This window comes from Dryas octopetala, chromosome 2 (assembly GCF_963921425.1).
Source record: "Dryas octopetala chromosome 2, drDryOcto1.1, whole genome shotgun sequence".
NCBI classification, from domain to species: domain Eukaryota; kingdom Viridiplantae; phylum Streptophyta; class Magnoliopsida; order Rosales; family Rosaceae; genus Dryas; species Dryas octopetala.
This window is the reverse complement of record NC_141367.1, coordinates 7,409,759-7,422,556: the sequence shown is the minus strand read 5'-3', so window position 1 is coordinate 7,422,556 and position 12,798 is coordinate 7,409,759. Positions and strand designations below refer to the sequence as shown.

General features: G+C 33.0%; 1 protein-coding gene across 1 annotated transcript; it reads right to left on the bottom strand.

Moving 5' to 3' along the window:
• Nucleotides 1–357: 357 nt before the first annotated feature.
• Nucleotides 358–6,694, bottom strand: LOC147292840 (NADH:ubiquinone oxidoreductase intermediate-associated protein 30). Its single transcript, XM_086234228.1, has 9 exons — nt 6,511–6,694; nt 6,333–6,401; nt 2,439–2,511; nt 1,987–2,100; nt 1,672–1,722; nt 1,486–1,583; nt 1,206–1,286; nt 992–1,090; nt 358–601 (listed from the first exon to the last, which is right to left on the bottom strand). Exons 3-9 carry the CDS (start codon nt 2,488–2,490, stop codon nt 413–415), a joined length of 684 nt encoding a protein of 227 aa, XP_086090354.1. The 5' UTR covers nt 2,491–2,511; nt 6,333–6,401; nt 6,511–6,694; the 3' UTR covers nt 358–412.
• Between the last annotated feature and the right edge of the window lie 6,104 nt (nt 6,695–12,798).

Sequence of the window (12,798 nt, the reverse complement as noted above, 5' to 3'; positions counted from 1 at the left end):
ACAATAATGCTATATTTATCATATTCTTATACCATATTTTTATACCATCCTACATGTCATTATTTTACTGGACAAAATTTTTTTTTTTTTTTTAATTTTTGTTTTTATTTGTTAGTATCCAATGTGGAATGTCTACCACTACTTATAAAAAAAAGAGGTTGAATGGGGTTGCTTTAAGAAGAAATATTGGCATATCATTTTGGCCACCCAATAATCCAAAAGCTTGAAATATGTAAGCATTGTATCACCCACAGATTTTGGCTCTTCATAGTAAATCACGTTTGGCATATGGGAAAATTTTTGCGAGGAGCATCATTTTGTGTGCATTATTAAACCTTTTAATACTTTGTTACCATAAAACAAAACCGAAACTTGGAAACAACTGAATATAACTCTCCAAAATATTTTACAGTCACTCTGTTCTCAAAGCCTTAATTGAATCAATTTCAAGCCTGAAATCACCCGGTCCAGATCTAGCACCAGGGACACCACCCTCTGCATTGACTGATAGAGACATGCCAACAATGCGAGATGGATTCATTTCCAGATCTGAATCTATAACATTCCCTCTCCATGTTGGTAGATATCGAGCAAGAGGAATCTGAAAGATTGATAACTAAAGTTAAATGATTTATTTACATTAGTCAAATAAAGTTATAATTGCTCCAACATATGCATATACAGTTTAGTGTTTTCAGAGTGTCCTGGTGTTATGCTACTTTTCCATATCATATCAGAATACCGGATGACCACCGGTACCCCAAGATAGCAGAAAGAACATGATAACTATATTAAATTATAAGCTGCAGAAAATGATGCCATAGACTGAAACCATCAAAAGATCATCATTTGGCATACCTAAAGACAATTGAATTTATTGAATTTCATGTTTCTTGGGATCTGCACACACAACCCAAGAAACATGAAAATTCTTGGCATCATAGTCATATAACGTCTCTAAGCACAAGAGATTGAGGTAAGTAGAACTTGCCTTTGCAATGTACCAGTTGTCTTTGGGTACAAAAACAAAAGCCTGCCATGAATTATCTTCTTCTTGTCCAGGTGAATTTACCCAATTTTCTGTATAGATCTGCAAATGCAAGTCCCACATAAATTAAAAAATGAAAAGAAAAAATAGAGGTATGGATATACATGTCTTACATTCCAACTCCTCTCATTAATTGATCAAAGATAAGAATACTCACTGTAGATATGTAGCATCGTCCATCTCCTTTAACTTTTAGTGATATGGTATCATATGCATCCAAATCAATGAAGCCATCAAACTGCACAAGAAACAAATACATATGGAAACGATGCCAACTAACTCTTCCATAGGGCATTTCATGGATATCCAATTCACATGTAAAGGTTAACTCATTCCCAAGGTGTGTACCAAACATGGGAAAATCCCATACTCATTCCGAAGCCCCTATTCTTGCAAAACAAACAGTACCTAAAAATTTAATACACTTCACCGTTTACCTTTTTGGACCGCATTCCACAAAAGCCACTCCTGCTCATCTTCATCTTCCATTTTGAATCCTCAGTGAAATCCATTGACAGGTTACCCGAGAAAATTCCTAATAGAGAAATTAAAAGCGAGAATGGTTTCAGCAGGTAAGTGTATAAAAATCAACTATTGGTAAAAGTATATTTTGGATTCACTACCGTTGGGTCCATTTCCAGTATCTGAGATCTCTAAAGATGCTGAGGACAACCCTGCAAAACAAATAGTTGTAGACAGGTAGGTTAATATCTTGACAATCACAATAAAAAGTGAGTAAAAGAAACAGTGAAACCGATAAAACTACAAGTCCACAAACAGATACAAAGAAAAAATGCATACATGACAAAAACTAGGTTGTAAATTAGAACTGCATTTATATGCAATGAGTCTAGTGAACTAAACAATAATTCCTAATTGCTATTAGTTTTTTCTTCTGCACTCATACAAAGGAGACTTCAAATTATCTACTTACATACCTCCATATTCAGCATCAGAATATAGATGCCACTTCTTGAGCTCTTCCTTTGAATTGAAATTGAAAATATATCTCTCAGTGGGAGGAACCAAGTCTTCAAGATTCCATGTGAGAGCTAAAATTGGCATTTGAATAAAAGAAACATGAATAGTGATAACAGAAATTAGTTGTTTGCAATAGTTAAAGAAAATGCAATGTGAAATGTTAGATCTCCCAAACTCAGTAATTATATGAAAGTATCAAATGAAATCAAACAAATTTTCACCCCTAGCAGCACCTAGTATTTGCCAAAAACCCAAAGGCCGCTGTGTGGGTGGGGGGGGAGGGGGGGAATTGACAAATTAGACTTGATAGAGTATAAGATAATTACACGAATTTTGTATACATGATATTCTCTACTGCATTGTGCAAAGAAATGAGGAAAAAGGAGAGACAAAAAAGGGACAATAGTACCTTTCTTGGTTGCATTTAACGAAGCTTTCCAAATTCCGCAAAACCTGGACATTTCTATTTCCCCTCGAAGTTCCTACATTATCCGGAAAAAAAAAATGTTCTAGACATTTTGAGCATGTAAGGATAATAATCACTACATAATTGGTGAGGGAAAAAACTCCACTAGAATTAACCCCTCCAAAAGTTGTCACATACTAAAGGGCACATATGGAACTATACATATGAAATGTCTCTTTTATGTTCCAACATAAAAAATTTAAAAAAAAATCCATAAATTCAGGAATAATGTATTGTAATTCTCAAGTCCAAGATGTGATTACACAACATCGAAAACCCATTAGGAACACTAATTCTCTAAAGCAGCCTAAAACTTGCAATACAACTTATACAGACCAAGCCTTTTGTTTCATCTAAGAAATATTTTCCGGTAGCGTAAAGCATAAAGTAGTTGCGTGCTTCCAGTGATTTGAGCACTAGTATCCTACCGATTCCAACTTAAACAACAAGTCCTTGATTTATGCAGCTCAATATAGCCAAATTCTTCTTAATTCCCCTATAATTAACTAAAATATTTTCAGCCAACGCTGATGGACAAATACTACAACAGCCCATTTGCATGATTTACCCAATAAATAAAATTAATAAGTAAATAAAATTAATAAGTACCCAAGTATCAAACCTCATTTTACATTTTATAAGTAAAACCCGTTCAGCCAACCCATAATTAAAAAGAACAAAATCGAAAGAGATGCTTAAGATCCATTTCTATTAACTTTCTATGAAATCTTAATTAGAACTTATAGTTTAAAGAGGTTGGGAATAGAGGGGCTTACCAAGCTGGTTCTATGTTGTTCAAAACTCATATGAAAGTTTGTAGTGTGTTGCTTCATTGCAACAGATGTATACGGTGAGTGAGCGGTGAGAGTGAACGATGACCCAACAAAGAACCAGCTTAGTAAGTCTCTCTATTCCCAATATGTTTAAACTATAAGTTCTAATTAAGATTTCATAGAAAGTTAACATAAAACGATAGTAGGTATGCCTATATTATTAGGACTTCGGACTAGGGAGGACAGTAGGTATGCCTATATTATTAGGACTTCGGACTAGGGAGGACAGTAGGTATGCCTATGTTATTAGGCCTGCCTACTATCCTCCCTAACATAACATAGGCATGCCTAATAACATAGGCACGCCTAATAACATAGGCACATCTATGTAACATAGGCATGCCTACTATCCTCCCTAGTATAGGCATACCTACTATCCTCCCTAACATAGGTATGCCTACTATACCTAATGTAACATAGGCATGCCTACTATACCTATGTAACATAGGCATGCCTACTATACCTATGTAACATAGGCATACCTACTATACCATGCCAACTATCCTCCCTAACATAGCCATCCCTACTATACCTATGCAACATAGGCATGCCTACTATGCCTATGTAACAAAGGCATGCCTACTATCCTCCCTAATAGTTTTACAATTATTAAGACTTCGGACTAGGGACGATAGTAGGTATGCCTATGTTATTACTCAGAAAGAGTCAAAAATCAAAACCCATTATTAAACGACATCATCCTTGGAACAAAGAACAAAAAATGACATTGTCACTGTTTCTTCAAAACTCATAAGAAAGTTTGTAGTGTGCTGCTTTACTGCAACATATGTATACGGTGAGTGAGCAGTGAGAGTGAACGGTGACCCAACACAGAACTAGCTCAGGAAGCCTCTCTATTCCCAATCTGTTTAAACTATAAGTTTCATAGAAAGTTAACATAAATGGATCTTAAGCATCTCTTTCGATTTTTTTTCTTCTTAATTCTGGATTAGATAAACGGGTTTTACTTATAAAATGTAAAATGAAGTTGGATACTTGGATACTCATTAATTTTATTTATTGGGTAATTATACAAATGGGCTATTGTAGTATTTGTCAATCAGCATTGGCTGAAAATATTTTAGTTAATTATAGGGGAATTAAGTAGAATTTGGCTATATTGAGCTGCATAAATCAAGAAATTGTTGTTTAAGTTGGAATCGGTAGGATACTAGAGCTCAAATCACTGGAAACATGCAACTACTTTATGCTTTACGCTACCAGGAAAACATTTCTTAGATGAAATAAAAGGCTTGGTCTGTATAAGTTGTATTGCAAGTTTTAGGCTCATTTAGAGAATTAGTGTTCCTAATGGATTTTCGATGTTGTGTAATCACATCTCGAACTTAAGAATTACAATACATTATTCCTGAATTTATGGATTCTTTTTTATGTTGGAACATAAAGGGGCATTTCATATGCAATGGAACTCCATATGTGCCCCAAATAGTCTACTAAAACTTTTGGAGGGTTAATTCTGGTGGAGGTTTTCCCCTCACTAATTATATAGTGATTATTATCCTTACATGCCCAAAATGTCTAGAACATTGTCTTTTTCGGATAGTGTCGGAACTTCGAGGGGAAAGATAAATGTCCAGGTTTCGTGGAATATGGCAAGTTTCGTTAAATGCAACCAAGAAAGGTAATATTGTCCCTTTTTTGTTTCTCTCCTTTTTCCTCATTTCTTTGCACAACACAGTAGAGAATATCATGTATACAAAATTCGTGTAATTATCTTACATTCTATCAAGTTTAATTTGTCAATTCCCATCCCCCCCCCCCCCCCGCGGGGCCGTTGGGTTTTTGGCCAATACCAGGTCCTTGTACTTGTTTTTCTTTTTTTTCCAGGGGTGAAAATTGTTTAATTTCATTTGATACTTTCATATAATTACTGAGTTTGGGAGATCTAACATCTCACATTGCCTTTTCTTTAACTATTGCAAACAATTTATTTACGTTATCACTATTTATGTTTCTTTTATTCAAATGCCAATCAACTATACCTATAACATAGGCATACCTACTATACCGACTATACCTATGTAAGGATAGTAGGTATGCCTATGTTATTAGGACTTCGGACTAGGGAGGATAGTAAGTATGCCTATGTTATTAAGCATGCCTATGTTACATAGATATAGTAAATTGGCATTTAGTGTATTTGATTGGCTAGACTCCATCCTATGCTAAAACAAAGACACCAAACAGCCAAACAACCAAAAAAAGTATTCATAAAGCAGCAGTAGACACAGGATTGAAAAAAATAGCATTATTTAAGTCACAATATTGATTTCTCTATCACTGTGTGCATCCAAGAAAGTTCAGATCCTATGTTCAACATTATACATTTCAAGCTAGATCAACACACCCAAACCCAAATTGCTAATTATCAGATTACTAACCACAAACCTAAGAAACAGAGCACCCTGCAGGTACGAGTAAAAAAATATCACACACAAGTCACAACCTTGTCAACCAAATACCCCAACAGATAGTAGCTAGATAACTTGATATCATCTCAAAAAAATTACTGACTCCAGGTACTTGGAATTTAATGGAGATGTAGATATTTTATTTTATTCTATATTTTGCTGAAAGGAGATGTATATATTTTAGTCAATTATTAAGTTGATAGAAAAGGTCATATACACCAAATTGATCAACTTGTACTACATTCATCATAATTTCCCAAAATTTTATTGAATTTCTCCAAATGCATGACTTACTTTCCCTGTAACAATCCTACACACACCATTCAAATACAATGACTCAATTTCATTATTCTAAGAATGAGTTACACAATGGGAGATTGAATAAAATGGGGTCTCTGAGTCGAAGAATTCTTCCCTACAACCATTGTATACAACCAATCTCTCATATCTAATTCTTATGTGCTAATGATAATTTATTTTAAAAACTGAAAAATTCTATCATACATCCACTTTATGACATCACTTTTTATCAGCAAGCATACAAAATTTTATCATGAAACCAGCAAACATACCTGATCGTTGCCAATGAGAGAGGGATGCACCGCCGGAGAGAGAGACAAGCAAACCCTTAACCCCAAAATCTGAGAGACAAAATTGGCATAAAAAAAACACTAAATCAGAATATAAATTGAAAACCCTAATTTACCCTAACTCTTAAATCACTAATTCGAAACCCTAATTGAAAATTACCTTCTTAGATTGGCGATGGGTGACTGGGTGGTGAGCCTGAGAGAGAGGCGACAGTGGTGAGACAGAGAGAGCTAGGCAACGGCAAGAGAGAGAGAGAGAGAGAGAGAGAGAGAGCTGGAACCAATGGAGGTGGTGGGGTGTAAACGGCGTCGGAGATGATGGGCTTCTGGGAGCAACTGATAGCAGAGAGAGCGTCTAGATCGAAATGAGATTGAGAGAGATGGGCTTCTGGTATCCTCTCTGCGTAGGGATCCAGTGTGATGGGGTGCATGATTACCTTATGCACCCAAAATCTAACTGTCCACATTAATCCACGTATTAAAAAATATATAAATAATAAAATTAAAAAAATTGATTCGATATTAGCAAGGAATAAAATTTTGAGTTTCGAAGAAATTTCGACGGAAATTTCGAAAATTTTTAAATTTCGACAGAAATTAGATGGAAAAGACGAAAATTGCTATCAAAATACGGAAATTTTGAATGAAACTTTATCATATGTTTATTTAACATATTATCTACTAAATTGATAAAAAACATTGAAGAAATCAAATTATATAGTAGGTTTCATGTGATATAAGGTGAATATAATGCGCGCTGGAGCAAATACTGTTAAATAAAATTAGTATAATGAATAAACAAAATTAGTATATTATTTATACTGTATAATTTAATTATACACTAAAATATAAACCCTAATACTCTATATATTCTATATACTCTAATACTCTTTATACTCTATAATCTATACATTAAACCCTATATACTCTATATTTTTTAGAGTATTAGGTTTTAAGTCCTTTAGGATACTTTTAATTATTTTTTTATATACAAATGTATTAAAGTTTAAGGTTTAAAATAACTAAAAGAAATCAAACTTTTTTTTTCTTCTTTCCAATTGCCCAAAGGCCCCAAACCCCCCCTCATTTTTTTTCTTTCCTTACTTTTTTTCCCTCGTGCCTCTCTCTTCAGTTTTTTATTTTTATATTTTATCTTTCCTTCCTTTTTTCTCGTGTCTCTTACGTAGCCAAACTTTATCTTCACTAAGTGTAACAACCCAAATTTTGGCTTATGGTAATTTTGTTACTTAAATTTTTCAAATTTGTTTTAAGGTTTTTTTAAAGGAATTAGAAATTTCTTTAAATTTATTTTAACTAACTTAGACCTTTGGTTGTAGTTCTAGAGCTTAATTGTGTGGAAATGAATTTTAGAAAATGAAAATTCAAGAATTTAACAATTATTATTTTTTTCAGAATTAAATTATAAGAGTAGGATATTTTTCATAATTTTTTTGAAAGCAATTTGACTATTTTGAGGTTATAGGAAATTAGTACTCATCAATACGAGTTCGTAGAATTTTTTGGTGAATTATTTGGAGTCTCGAGCTATTTTTGGTGAATTTCTGAAGTTGGAGAAAATAGAAAATATGAAAATTTCAATAATTTCGATAAATTTCAGTAAATTTCGATAAATTTCGGTAAATTTCGATAAATTTCAAAAATTTTGCCAAAATTTTCTCGAAAAATTATTAAACATGTGTTTCGATTTCGACACCCTAAAAAAATGAAATTTAATTCCTTGGATATTGGTAACCGACGGTTTGAAATGCCAAAAATAATAAATTACATGTAGATCAAATTTCAGTAAAAACTTTAACCACAAACACACCCAATTTGTATGTTAAGCTAAAGAACAATAATTTGTATTTTACTATCATCGATACTTATCATATTACACATGTTTTACTTTTGTGCTCTCTCTCTCTCTATCATAGTTTCTTCAACCAAAACGAAGATGATCGTATTGTAACATCCTGAATTTTTGGCTTATGATAATTTTGCTACTTAAGTCTTTCAAACTTATTCTTAAGGTTTGTTTAAAGAAATTAGCAATTTCTTTAACTTTATTTTAACTAACTAAGACTTTGACTGTGATTATAGAGTTTAATTGTTTGGAAGTGAATTTTAGAAAAGGAAATTCAAAGAGTTTGGTGATTATTATGTTTATTTTCATTTTTCAGAATTAAATTATGAGTGGAGGATTTTTTTTTTTGTAATTTTTCTGTAAGTAATTTAACTATTTTGAGGTTATAGAAAATTAGTATTCATTAAGACGAGTCCATAGAATTTTTTGAAGAATTATTTGGAGTTCCGAAGTATTTTTTATAAATTTTCAAATTTGGAGAAATTAGAAAAATAAAAATAAAAAATAAGATGACCCAATTGTAAAGATCAAGGCTTAGCATGATTCTATTGTAGAGATTAAGTTGGATTTAAGTTATTATTCAATCTTAATTAATTCGTAGTTATTAATTAAGTGACTTGGATAGTACTTAGGTTTGATTTAATCTAAATTAAATTGTGAAATTACTTTGAATTAAATCAATTAGTCAAGTAGTTTGACTTTAAGATAAAACTTGAAATTAATAAATTTTAAAGAGTAGTGTTTGGTCCACTTAAGACTAGAGTCTCTTAAGGATGTATGACCCAAGATGAAGGGTCATCACGAAATTATGTTAAACTTAATTTTTGACTAAATTGTCGTATGCCAGACACTAGAAACACCAGTTATCGAAAGATTTTTTTGTGACATGACAAGAAAGCAAATAGATTCGAGACGGATGGGGATGCATAGGCAGGAAGAGCATTGGATTCCAGGTAGGGAGATTAATTTATCCTATATTCCTGACTATGGACTTTGTGTGTGTGTGTGATTTTAAATTATTATAACATGCTATGACTATTATGTTTATTATGATTATTATGATTGAATTGAAAGTAAAGGTAGCATAACTTGTGACATTGAGTTCAAATCCCTAAACTTTCTAGAAGAATTGATCATTAAAGTTATACAGGACCTAGCCAAGACATTACGTTGTTACATAAGCCCATGCGAAGCAGTTGCCTATAGCTGATCAGGTAGCAGTGGTACAATTCCTCAATTACGAGTTTTTATCTCTGTTTACCGTGACACTCTCACTATGGTAGCTGTTCATTTTTTTACGGCTGACATCATAGTTGTACAATTGTGTATAAATCATCATGTATGAATGATTTGTTATGGATTTGCATTATTATAATTATGTATATGTACAGTCGAGTCATAAAATATTTTGAAAATAATTGCAAAGGAAACTATGTTGCATACCCAGGATTCGATGTATGATAGTTAAAGTGGTATAAGAGCAATGCTTCAAAAATGTTTTCATAACTACATTGTTTTCAAACGTTTTATCTTTGGATTTGTGAAATCTCTTATTGGCTTTTGTGAAGTTGCTTTCTCAAAAGTTTTCTTTCAAAATTTTGTTAAAGTATTTTCAAATAGTTTTTATTTTGAAATACTTGTTAATTTTAATAAATGTTTTATAGAAATGTGTTTTGAACATAAGGTTTGTTTTGAAATCTCTTGAGAATTACCTTTCCGTTTTCAAAGATTGTTGAGAGTTAATCCCGAGTTCTTTGTTTCGAATTTGGAAATCTTCTTTTAAATTGTGGTTGTTGTTTCCACAAAATTTTGGAGTCCATCTCTTGGAATGCAAGTTGATTTGTTTCTTCAAACTCGGTTTATTGAGATGATTGTTATTCATTCATATTCGGTTAATTGAGTTAACCAGATGTTGTCTCGATCTCATAACCGAATTAAACTATGAATGATTTAGACCAATGTTCAAGTTGGATTTGAAAGGCTCTTAAGGTACAAAAGCATAAGCGGTAAGCTAAGTATTTTGACGACCTTATGGTGATGACACTCATGAGTTTTGAGGAAACTCTGAGAAGGAAAAGTCTGCAAGTTGGATCAATAGTATTCAAGAAAGATTTGAATTTCTAAAGGTACCATCCGAGTATATAGTGAGGATGGTAACTCACCTCCTCAAAGGAGAAGCAAGAGCTTGGTGGACGTCATAAATGCATTCAAAGGATTAGAGCATAATCGACTTGGGAGAAGTTTAAATAGTTGCTCATTAATCACTATTTCTCTACAGATTTGGAGACTGAAATAGGATGAGATGGAGGTTATCTAGCCAATCGATTTATGATTAAGTCTGTGATGATTGTTAAGAAGTCAATACTTCTTGTACTCCGAAATTAGGTTGTATGATGTATTTGTTTTGAGAGAATATGAGACTTTCACACTCACGATGAGCGTTGAAATCTTAGGTATCCTCAAGGCAAGTACTTATGATGCATACTTTGTTTTGTGTTATGAGAAGTAAAGAAATATTAGATGGAAGCTTGTTTGAACTGTGTTTTACGTGCATTAACATTGACCTTTGTTTTGGTGCTCGTTTGGATAGTAAAGATACAATTAAGTTCACTCAAGGATTTGTGGAGTATAACCTGAATTCGTACAGTAGGTGAAGAACCAATGACGTACTTGAAAGTAGTCGAGTTTACTCAAGGTTTAAGGAATGGAATTCGAAGGCACGTAGTTGGAGTAGGACTGTTGACATACTCAGAGTTGGTGGAAGCAGCTTTGGCAAAGAGAAGCGCAACTACAAAAGATTTATGCAGGAAAATAAGTTGGTTGGAAATACCAAGAAAGAGAAATTATGTTTTCATTGGAAGGAGAGTGGACATTTTGAAAGCAAGTGCCTATATGGAGCAAGAGTAACCATGAATAATCGACTTCAAGTTGAGGAGAAGCAAGTGGTCAGTCAAGATGGCTAAGCACATGCACTTGTTGTTGAGGCAAGAAGAATATTCATATAAAAAAAGCAATATAAGGACGTAAACCGCACTTGAAATGACTTTGCACCTTTAAATATGTGATAAGTTCATAAAATTTTAAGTTGGAATTTTAATGGTTTCATTTACATCTATTTGATTGTTTTATAATTACTTGATTGGTGATGTTGTCCGTATCCTGGATTAAGATGAAATTGATTTTGTGGTACCCCATGAAAGTTGGATTTGATTCTTTAAGGCTTCATGAGTAATTGGATGAATCCTCATATTGAGAATTATAAGTTGGTTACTTGAAAAGCTTGAAGTACTACAAGAGTTTTGAAAGATTTACACGAACAATTGAAGAACACTATAAGGATTTGTAACTCTTTTTTTTTTTTTTGGCCAAATAAGGATTTGTAACTCTAATCAAGAGTTTGAATGAGAATATGATTGTAACTACTACCTATTTGATAATTGTTGTTGTGACTTTGTGATTTTGAATATTGATTTCTTATAGAGAATATCTCTTATGTCATTATGGTCAAATGAAGGTCTCACATTTTTATACTAAAACCGTTATGAGATTGATTAACAGGAGATTACGTAGACTCTTTGTCTGGCTAGTAAAAATGTCTTTGGCTTGATACTTCCCGTAACATTTTTCTCAAATTAATACAATGAGACTCTAGATATTTGACTATAACATAGTGTAACAACCCGAATTTTCGATTTATATTAATTTTGTTACTTAAGCTTTCTAACCATATTCTTAAGGTTTGTTTAAAAGAATTAGAATTTTTCTTAACCTTGTTTTAACTAACTTAGACCTTTGATAGTGATTTTAGAGTTTAGTTGTGTAAAAGTGAATTTTGGAAAAGAAAATTCAAAAGTTTGAGGATTATTTTATTTATTTATTTTAATTAAATTATGAGAGGAGAATTTTTCACAATTCTTCTGAAAGACAAATTGTTAATTTGAGGCAATAGAAAATTAGTACTCATCAAGACGAGTCTGTAGGATTTTTCAGAGAATTATTTGGAGTCCCGAGATATTTTTGGTGAATTTCCGCAGTTTAGAGAAATAGGAAATTAAAAAGAATGTTGATTGAGACTGACAGCTCATATGTGGCGCGCTGTCATTGGTCGTGCATATTGACGAGGCGCCACAGAGGCGCTGAGTTAAGTGAGCTCACGAGCTCACAATGGGACACGTTACACCAGATTTGTCTCGTATCTTTTAATCTGAGTCGTTCTGTCTCATTAAAGGAGCTTCAATCTTGGCCGTTCATCCTTTGGAGCGACCCGGTCACTGCCGGCTAGGCAGTTTGACCCGTGTGTTGACCCGACTCACCCAACCCATTTGACCCATCGGGCAGTTCGAACTATCCATTCTATCTCACAAATTATCCGTATTTTCAACCACCGGACTCGATTCATAATTTCTCTCTTATTAGTGCATTTTTAGGTGTTTTTGTTCCACACTAGAAACTTACAACTTCTTTTCACCCCATGTGCTTATAAATAAAGACCCTTGTATCTTATTTTCACTTGCACCACCAAATAGAGTTTGAGAGCTTCTCACTCTAACTTTGGTTTCTCTTTCTCTCTCTAAAAAAATTATT